The sequence below is a fragment of the Nannospalax galili genome, unplaced genomic scaffold, assembly GCF_000622305.1.
Source record: "Nannospalax galili isolate Female #2095 unplaced genomic scaffold, S.galili_v1.0 scaffold432, whole genome shotgun sequence".
NCBI lineage: Eukaryota > Metazoa > Chordata > Mammalia > Rodentia > Spalacidae > Nannospalax > Nannospalax galili.
This window is the reverse complement of record NW_008331138.1, coordinates 414,483-424,902: the sequence shown is the minus strand read 5'-3', so window position 1 is coordinate 424,902 and position 10,420 is coordinate 414,483. Positions and strand designations below refer to the sequence as shown.

At 50.1% G+C, this 10,420-nt stretch overlaps 1 protein-coding gene across 3 annotated transcripts; it reads right to left on the bottom strand.

The window, feature by feature from the left end:
* Positions 1 to 6: 6 nt before the first annotated feature.
* Positions 7 to 2,930, bottom strand: Pnma8b (PNMA family member 8B). Of its 3 annotated transcripts, none has more exons than XM_017795403.2 (2): positions 2,661 to 2,930; positions 7 to 2,456 (listed from the first exon to the last, which is right to left on the bottom strand). In XM_017795403.2, exon 2 carries the CDS (start codon positions 2,431 to 2,433, stop codon positions 526 to 528), a length of 1,908 nt encoding a protein of 635 aa, XP_017650892.1. In that variant the 5' UTR covers positions 2,434 to 2,456; positions 2,661 to 2,930; the 3' UTR covers positions 7 to 525. The 3 variants fall into 3 exon arrangements, with proteins under 3 accessions (XP_017650892.1, XP_008820095.1, XP_017650888.1); XM_008821873.3 differs by having other exon boundaries at positions 2,668 to 2,930; XM_017795399.2 differs by having other exon boundaries at positions 7 to 2,451; positions 2,668 to 2,930.
* Between the last annotated feature and the right edge of the window lie 7,490 nt (positions 2,931 to 10,420).

The following is a 10,420-nucleotide window of genomic DNA, read 5'->3' as shown; positions in this document are numbered from 1 at the left end:
CACTCTCTCTCTCTCTCTCTCTCTCTCTCTCTCTCTCTCTCTCTCTCTCTGGGCCTTTAGCCCTTCCAAACTCAACTGGGGCCCAGACACCTTCCGGCCTCACCCCCAGGCCCAGTCAGACTAAGGGCGGCTCACAGTAGATCCCAGATGCTGGCCAGAAGCAGGTGGGCAGGTACCAGTGCACCAGTATCAAAACCCCACGCACTCACGCCACAGAGCTCTGGAGGTCACCAAGCTGAGCCCCTTCCGTGAACTCCAGGCCCATGCCTCGTCCGCACCATCCGAGTTTCTGTCTCTTTTCCTTGTGGTATCAAGGCTTCGGCCATCACCATCGCTCACACCATCTGCTCAGGGAACTAAGAGGGAAAGCTGGGCGCCCACCATGCCGGGCCAGGGGCGCAGCAATACACAACGCAAACGCACGCGGTTCAGGGAGAGGTTACACAGGGAGAAGAGAGAATGCGAGAGAAAGAAGGGATAGGAGGAGCCACACATGAGATAGGGCTTGCCACGACATCTGAAGCACTAACGGCATTTGGGGGACCGCCTGGGACCCCGACGCGCTTTCTTCCCGCGGGTAGACTTGGGGACAGCTGCTGGCTGTCCCTTGGCTTCGCCGGCCCTGGCACGGGGCCCGGTGCCTGTGGATCCCTTCTTCTTCTTGTTCCCCGCGTGTTCCTCGGTGGAAACTCCACTCCCGGCTTTCTTCTCTGGAGTGACGCCCCGGCCGCGGCCTCGGCCACCCCTTCGGGTTTTGCGTGCCCGGGATGCGGTGGGGACCGCGGCTGAGCCGGCCGGAGGAAGGCTCTTGGAGCCGGTGCGCGCCCTCTTGGCCCGGGGCTTCTTGGATGCGCTACCATCAGGCTCTGACTCCTCGCTGTCGGTGTCCTCGGACTCCTCCTCAGACTCTGCATCCGAGCCCTCCTCCGATTCCTCGTTGGATTCTAGATTCTCTTGCGAGGCCAGGAAAGCCAGGACCTCGGATAAACCGCCTTGGCTGTGGTCACACTTCCTGCCGCCGCCGCCGCCACCGCTACCGCCACCACCCCACCTGCTGGCTTCTTCCTCCCTCACCGAATCCACCATGTCTTGCGCAGCCAAGAGGGCCACCAGCTCCAGGAGGCCACCCTGGTGACCCTCCGCACTCCAGCCTCTGAGGAGGCCCAGTCCAGACTTCTTTCCCTTAGGACAGTTCTCTGCTTCGGCCAAGGTAGAAATGCATTCGAGAAGGTTCCCATCTTCCTCTGCCTTCCTCAGCACCATGGCATCCACCTGGCGGCCTGCTTCCTCCACCTTGACTCGGGTTCCGGATGTGTCCTTGGCCATGACAGATAAGACTTGGGGAAGAATATCTTTTTTGTCTTTTTTATCACTCCAGCCCAGGGTCTCGATGACAGAAGCGATTTTTAGCATCTCTTCCCGAGCTGAGGGGTCAGAGGGGTCAGTGTAAGCCACGATGGCCACAAACTCTGGGTTGTCCACCCCCTCTTTTTCTAGCTCTTCGTCTTCCAATGACTCAGTCTCTGAATCCTCCTCACTATCTATCTCAAAGGCTGGGGTGTCTCTCACAGCCAGGAGCGCCACTAAATCGGGGACACTGCTCTTTTCATCTTTGACATTTAAGCAGATGGACTCTGTCCCAGGAAGGTGTTTTTCTATCTCCTCCTTCTTAGCTTTGTCCGTGACAGTGACCAGAGCCAAAAACTCTCGGGGTCCATCACCTTCATCCTGGTCGCCCCACTTCTTGGTGAGCTCCTTGGCAGCCGCTTGAAGCGTGGCATACAGGGCCCTCTGATCCTCATCTACACTCAGGTCATCAGCATAGATCTCTTCTATCACGATCCCCAGGCTGTCATCCGAAGAGTCTTCAGACTGGCTCCTGGCTCGACGCCCTCCCCGGCCCCTCTTCTTACCCTTTTGGGCCAACCTGTGGCTTCTAGATCGGTGCTTGCCTCCTCTACGGCCCCTACGGCCATTCTTGGGAGCCCCTTCAAAGGGGCCAGCCTTCTTGGCATCCTTCCCCAACCCCTGGGCCTGGGCCTGGGCCTCCAAAACCAGAGGGATGGCTATTTCTCTAAAGTCATCCATGGGCCTTTCATCCAGCAACAGGCGCCTCATCTGCCTGAGGACCCGTGCATCCTGCCCCCGGTCCTTGCTCAGAACCCTCCAGACCCCATGATCTCCCCGAATCTCGCTGGGGATGGCAGAGTGATCAATATCCTCCCCAAACTCCACCAGGGCAGCCTGGGCCTTCTCCTTGGTCACAGCTCTCACAGTCCGAAGCCTGAAGCCGCCCAGGGTTTGCAAGTTCTGACGCAGGGTGGCCTCGATGTCCGCCTGCTGTAGGCGTTCGGGGATGCCGCTGACCAGCAGGGCCCTGTGCACCTCCACCGCCAGCTCCTTGCACCAATCTTGCAAAAGGTTCATGGCCATGGCGCTGCCCAGTGGAGTCTAATCTTGGGAAAGGAGAGAGAATCCGAGGAAGGGGTTAGGCTTGCAGCACACACACTGGGCCAATCCCACCCTGGAAGGCCACCTGCAGGGTTAGAGTTCAAGTTCAGGGTTGGGGGGGCTCCGGGTTTGGGTTCTAGCTATCCCTTGGCTACCAGGCCTCCAGGATCTTCCCCCAGGGCAATCCGAGGACCCGCACCGGGACTTACGACTTACGTGTCAGATCTTCTGACTGGCCGGGATTGCTGCCTTTTGTCCCTGACAGCCTAGGTTGCCTGGACGCCGCTGCTAGGGTGCAGGATCCGGAGGACCGACGCACCTGCAGGGCGTGGGGGATGGGAGCGGCCGCTCTCCTGGCGCTCCCGGGGAGTCTGAACAGTGCACCCGGGTCTGGGTCTAGACGCTCAGCGGGGCCGCTGCGACGCGGCTCTTTGAGCCCGCGCCTGCGCAGACGAGCCCCCCCCATCTCGGTCTCCATAGTAACACTGCAGGCAGCAGCTGGGGTCTGCCAGGCAAAGATCGTAGCAGCTGCTCTTAAAGGGCCAGGTGGGAAGAAGGGCTTGGGGACTAATGGGTAATACACAAGACCAAATTTAGCAGGAGACCAGACATCACTGAGGGAAACAGGTCTTGAGTGGATAGAGACCCCCTGACTGGATAGAGACCTTTGAAAGCATATGGGTCTGGGTTATGTTTGGTTGGGTTTTGGTTTTGGAGGTGGGTCTCAGGTAGACCAGGCTAGCCTTGAACCTCTGATCCTCCTGCCTCCCCCTCCTAACTACTGAGATTACAGGCCCTTGCAACACTACACCTGGATTATCTGGGGTATTTTATGTTGTTTATTTTTATTTTATGTGTATGAGTGTTTTGCCTGCATGTATATAAGTGTACCCATGGGAGCAATGTCCATGGAGGCCAGAAGAGGGTGTTGGATCCCCTGGAATTGGAGTTTAAGGACAGACGGTTGTTAGCTGCCATCAGTCAAGGACAGCTTGGCCCACTATGAGCTGAGGGCATCATTCAGGGTATGTGGGACTCAGCTAGGGGGTACCAACTCACCAAGCAGGACCATGCCTCGTTCACGGGTGTTCTTGCACTCCTTTTTTAAAGACAGGATTTCACTTTGTAGCCCAGGCTGGCCTCAAAGTCTGTGCAATTCTCCAGCCTCAGCCTCCCAAGTCCTGGAATCACAAATGGGAATCACCATACCCAGATCTTCCACATTCTTTATTAGTATGTGTGAGCATATGGTGAGTGTGTGTGTGTGTGTGTGTGTGTGTGTGTGTGTGTGCGCGCGCGCGCCATGCCTGTGCCACAGCACCCATATGGAGGTCAGAGAACAACTTTCTGGAGTCAATTCTCTCCTTCCACCATGTGAGTCCTGAGACTCAAACTCAGGTGGTCAGGCTTGGTGGCAAGCCCCTTTACCCACTGAGCCATCTTGCTGGCCCAGTCCTTTAAAGGACCTTCAGCTGTCTGCTCCCCCCCACTGTATGTAGTCTAATTGTCCAACTGCTAAATTTATATCCTTTCCTTACTGCTTTCCCTGCTGCTGAGAATCTTCTAGAGCTTTTCCAGGTCTGTTTGCTCTTCTGTGAAATGGTGACAGCCACTGTCCCTCCTTCAAAAGGTTCTCATGGGAACCCTAAAGGGGCTAACTACACAGAGCTATTGGGAGAGAGGCTGGATCTCAGCTGTCCCTCTTTGAACAATGGTTATTCATATTGTTTATTGAGACTTACCGTTATATAAGCATCTGTTAAATAATAAATAAACAGAACAAAACCACCTCCAGTTCCCGTGGCTCTCCTTTTTCTTTTTACATAGAGGGTTGATGGCACAGTTGCCATGGTAACCGGGTCGTGAGCAAGCACTTACCTCTTTTATTTTCCCTGCTTTTCTCTTCTTTAATCTTCCTGATCCTAAAATGGATGTCCCTCGCTTTTCGAGAGCAGTGTCACTAGACTGAGACGCCACACCAGTCTCAAATGCAAAATGCTTGCGTGATGCGACATTTTCCGGTGGCCATCATTAATTAATAAAAAGCAGAAGTGAATTTTTTATTAGATTTTTATCTGCACTGCAATACTCAGTGTGGTCTCCACATGGGCTTGGGCTTTTTTAAAAAAATGGTACTGCATTTATTTGGTGGTGGTGGTGGTGGTGTGTGTGTGTGTGTGTGTGTGTGTGTGTGTGTGTGTATACATGCTGACCATGGCACACATGTGGAGGTCAGAGGACAACTTGAAAGAATCGATTGGTTCTCTCCTTCCACCAGGTAGGACCCCAGGATTGAACTCAGATGATCAGGTTTTTTGGCAGACACTTTCATCCGCCGAGCCATCTCGCAAGCCCTGGCTTAGTTTTTATTTGTCTGTTTTGAGACAGAGTATCACTCCATAGTAGCTCAGTTTGGCTCAAACTCTCAGCAATCCTCCTGTCTCAGCCTACTACTGATTATATAAACTGACCCACCACACCTGGCTGTATAAAGCCTTGTCCCTGTGCACGTGTCATTATATAAAGCAATAAATGGGCCATTGTGTATTCTTTTTTCATAATGGCTCTTTGGAACAAATTCCAAAGGCTCAGCAACCTCAAATGGCCACCGGGAATTCACACTGAAGAATTCATTAGGGATGTGTGCCTGTGAACATGTCAGGCTCACGTGTTATTTATAGCCCTGAGTGACAGGCCCTAAGGGACAAAAGGAGGAAAGGCGGTTGTTGTTCTCACTGGTCTGGTGTGGATGGTCCTGGGTAAAGCTCTCATGAAAAAGAACACTTATGTACCACATAATGAGTTTGATTCAGGGCAGGTGAGATAGTTTAGCAGGTAGAGGTCTTGCAGCCAAGCCTGAGGACCTGAGTTCGATCCCCCTAACCCATGGTGGGAAACTCAACTTCTGAAAGTTGTCCTCACTTATACATATATGTGGCAGGCACTCATGCATGTGCACACATCCACCTACTGACAGACATATACACAATAACAGTAATAAATTTTAAATGTTTAAATTTTTTTTTTTTACTTTTTCGTATTTTTGAGACAGGGTCTCCCTATAGCCCTAGCTGGCCTGGAACTCACTCTGTAGACCAGGCTGGCCTTGAACTCAACAGAGATCTGCCTGCCTCTGCCTCCCGAGTGCTGGGATTAAAGGTGAGTGCCACCACACCTGGCTAAAATGTTTAAATTTTAAAAATGTGCTAGCAAGATGGTTCAACAGGTAAAGGCGTTTGCCATCAGGCCTGATGACCGGATGGTGGGAAGAAAGAACTGATTCCCACAAGTTGTCCTCTGAGTTCTACTCCTATGCCATGGAATATGCACACCCTCCCATATATACTCTAAATAAACACATAAATGTAATAACGATTTTAATTAAAAGAATAAAGTGTACGACTGACTGCCAAAGAAGACGGCACACGTCTGCCGATCTGAGCTGCCTAGTGTGCTCTCCCCGTGTCAAAGGGGGGGGCTGGAGAGGTGGCTCAGCGGTTAAGAGCACTGACTGCTCTTGCAGAGGACTGGGTTCGGTTCCCAGCACCCACATGGCAGCTAACAATTGTCTGTAACTCCAGTTCCAGAGGCTCTGACACCCTCTTCTGTCCTCTGAGGGCATGGCACACAATTGCACAACATGGGTGCACTTGTATACATGCAGGCAAAGCACTCACACACATAAAATAAAAATTAAAAATAGAGGCTGGAGAGATGGCTCAGTGGTTAAGAGCACTGGCTGTTCTTGCAAAGGACCAGCACTCACATGGTGACTAACAACTACCCATAATTCCAGTTCCAGGGGATCCAACGCCCTCTTCTGACCTCTGCAGTCATTGCATGACATGGGTGCACTTACACATATGCAGGGAATACACTTATACATAAAATAAAAATAATAACTATTTTTAAGAAAAAAACTGTGGCAATGGTTGTACACTGTGTGAACATACTAAAAGCTTTTGAAATATGTTGTTTTGGTTGAGGGGCATTGAGACAAAGTCTCACTACACAGCCCTGACTAGTCTAGAATCCTCCTGCCCCTGCTTCCCAAGTGCTGGGATTGCAACTATGCACAGCTATGTCCAGCCTAAACAAGTAAATTTTTAAAAATTATTTTGTTTTATGAACCAGAGGTGGTGGCATATGCCTTTGATCCCAGCACTTTTGTTTTGTGTTGTTTCATTTTTCTTATTTATTTTGGTTGAGCACTAGACACTCAGAAACTAGCAAAAGGTAGATTATGTTATTCAGGAAGCAGAGGGTCGCCAGGTGTGGTGATGTCCCAGTATTTGGGAGGCAGAGGCAAGTGGATCACTGTGAGTTTGAGGCCAGCCTGGTCTACATAGGAGTTCTAGGAGAGCCAGGGCTACAGGTCTAAAAAGAAGAAGAGGAGGATGAGAAGAAGGCGGGGGAGAAGAAGGGGAGAGGGAGGACTGGAAGGAGAGAGGAAAAGAGGAGGAGAGGAGGGAGAGAGGGAGGCCAAAGAGGAGGAGGATCCTCTTGGTGCAGGTGCTCCAGGACTCAGGATGAGGATAGACTTCGAACCCTGAACCCTGTAAGCAGAAGATTAAGTGGAAACCAGACAGGTAGGACATCTAGAGCCCCCAGCAAGAGATCCGGAGCCCCCAGTTCCTGCCTAGCCACTCTGGACACAAGAAGGACCCGTGATTGGCCTATCAGCTGCCTCTGAGGTTTCCATGGAAACAGCTGGACAGAAAGGTCTTATGAAATGTCTTATGAAATCCTTTCCTTATTTCTGTGTTTGAGAGAGGAAAAAAACAAACTGTGTCTGAGGCCACAGTCCTAGCATGATGACACACACCTGTCACCCCCACCCAGCACTCAGGAAGGCCTGAGGACCAGGAATTCAAGGCCCGTCCTGGCTCAGTTCCAGGCCAGCCTCAGCTTCAGGAGACTCAGTCTTTAAAGAAAAGGGGAGGGGTGCTGGGGAGATGGGTCAGCAAGGTGCATAGGGACCAGAATTTGGTCCCCAGAACCCATATAAAAGCAGTGCCTACTTGGAACCCTAGTGCTGAGGAAGCAACGATGACCTGAAGACCTCTAGGGCTCGCCGGCCAGCCAATCTAGCTGAATCATGGAGCTCCAGCTTCAATGAAAGACATTATATCAAAACTCAAAGTGGAGAAGGTGCTGGAGAGATGGTTCAGCAGTTAGGAGCACCAGCTGTTTTTGCAGTGGACCAGGGTTCAAGTCCCAGCAACCACATAGTGTGGCCAACAACCGTAACTGTAACTCCAGTTCCAGGGGAATCCAATGCTTTTTTCTGACCTCCAGTGGGTATTGCAAGACACAGGTGCATGTAGGCAAACCACTCATATACATAAAATAAAAATAATAAATAAAATATTAAAAAATAAGGTGAAGGGCCATCAAGGTGACTTAGCAGCTAAAGGGGCTTGCTACCAAGCCTGAGGACCTGAGTTCGATCCTTGGGGTCCACTTGTAGAAGGAGAGAACCAACTCTTGCAAGTTGTCCTCTGACACATGTGATCATTCATACACACACATACATATAAATGTGATGCTTTTTGAAAAGTTTTTGAAAAATGAAGTGGAGCGCAATTGAGAATTATCTGCCTTTTGACAACTACTCTCTTTTCAGTGTTCAACAGAATTTTCCATATATTGCAACTAACTAAAGGAAGGAGCCGGTAGGCGACAGTTGAGTAAGGCATGCAGGAGATTTGCAAAAGCATCACACAAAATATCCCCTTGAAGACCCAGGGAACATCGCAGAACGGGGGCGGGGCAGAAGGATGGTGAGAGCGGTGGATGGGGAGGCTAGGAGATGCTGTCTTCTGGACCTGACACGTGGCTGACAGGCTCAGAAACAGGCAGCAGCTCTGGCTGCACAAAAAATAAGCTGTGAAAGGAGGAAGGGGCCCAGTTGGGAAGAAGTGGGCCCTTAAGAGTGGGACAGTGCTAAAAGACAGAGAAGCGGGCATGAACGCGATCACGCTGCATTGCATACATGTAGGGAATGGTCAAGATTAAATTTTTAAAAAGATGCCAGGCGTGGTGGTGCACGCCTTTAATCCCAGCACTTGGGAGGCAGAGGCAGGCGGATCTTTGTGAGTTCGAAGCCAGCCTGGTCTATACAGTGAACTCTAGGCCAGCTCCCATTACTCTATGAGGGACACATTGCTGTGATTATTATTATGATTTCCTATTTATTATTTTTATTTTATGTGTACGAGTGTATTGCCTGCATGTAAGTAAGTGCACCCGTGTCGTGTAATGCTGCGGAGGTCAGAAGAGGGCTTCAGATTCCCCTGGAACTGGAGTTAAGGATGGTTCACAGCCACCATGTGGGTGCTGGGAATCAAACCCGGGGTCCTCTCCAAGAGCAGTCAGTGCTCTTAACTGCTTAGCCATCTCTCCAGCCCCTATTTATTTTTATGTGTATAAGTGTTTTGCCTACATGTATGTAATTAAATGTACCCCTGTTGTGAATGCCCAGGAGGCCATGAGAGGGTGTTGGGATCCCCTGGAACAGGAGTTATGGATGGTTATTAACTGATTCCCTGTGATTGATTCCCTGTCTCTGATTCCCTGTGATTGGAGTTTAACCCGCAGCACCTCATAAACTGAGCATGGGGACACAGATCATTAATCCTAGCCCTTGGAGGTAGAGGCAAGATCAGAAGTTCAAGATCATCCTGGACTGTATACTGAGTTGGAGACCAGCTTGAACTACAGGAGACCCTGTCTCCAAACTCGGCAAGAGGGGGCTGGAGAGATGCTCAAAAGCTAAGAGCGCTGGCTGCTCTTGCAGCAGACCCGGGTTTGAGTCCCAGCACCCACATGGCAGCTAACAACTGTCCATAACCCCAGTTCCAGGGGATCTGACACACTCTTCTGACCTCCTCAGGCATTGCAGGACATGGGTGCATTTACATACATGTAGGCAATATACTCATACACATTAAAAACAAGAAAAGGAAAGAGTGGGTAATATGGATCAGCAGGTAAAGGGGCCAGGCTAGCCTGGGCTATATAGCGAGATCCAGTTTCAAAATATTAAAAATAAATAAATCCATAAATTTAGCCAGTCATGGTGGTATACACCTTTAATCCCAGAACTCAGGAGGCAGAGTTTCAAGGCTAGCCTGGTCTACATAGTGAGTTCCAGGCCAGCTGGGGCTATAGGAGTTCAATCCCCAGGACCCACACGCTGAAAGAAGAGAACCGACTCCTGAAAGTGTCCTCTGACCTCCACACATATGGTGTCACACTCTCATGCCCCCACATATGCACACCCTCAAAATAAAATGAAATGTAATTTTAAAAATGAAACCAAAAAAAAAAGACAATTACTACGATAGTTTAAAAATAAAAACAGGGGCTGGAGAGATGGCTCAGTGGTTAAGAGCACTGACTGCTCTTGCAGAGGACCCGAGTTCAATTCCCAGCACCTACATGGCGGCTACGAACCATCCTTAACTCCAGTTCCAGGGGAATCCGAAGCCCTCTTCTGACCTCCACAGCATTGCACGACACGGGTGCACACACATACATAGAGGCAATACACTCATATGCATAAAATTAAAATAATAAATAAAATATTAAAAAATAAAATAAAAACAAAGAAAAGGAAAATCTGAGGTTTTCTGAGACCGGAGTTGGAGCACAGTAGAGAAGGCATCATAATGTTCTCTGCCCCCGCAAATAAGAAAGCCTTTGTGGGGCTATTTTTCTGAAGCAGCTTATGACTGAGCCTGTGGGAGCTGAGTGCCCCACAGGTTGGTCTTGTGTGTTTCTACTGCCTCTTAGCACTGTTGCCAGAGCAACAAGATCAGCACATCCTCAACGAAAAATCAATTTAACTGCCTTGTGTCTGGATTCTGGTGGAGGAAAAACCTCCCAGGATGCCTTTATTAAAGAGCTTTAGTCTTGTGTTAAAATGCCCTTTTATTTTTTTAATTATGTTTGTTTGTTGAGGCAG

Excerpts from the sequence above, each read along its gene's own strand:
- Pnma8b (XM_017795403.2), bottom strand. The coding sequence starts at position 2,433 with ATGGCCATGAACCTTTTGCAAGATTGGTGCAAGGAGCTGGCGGTGGAG.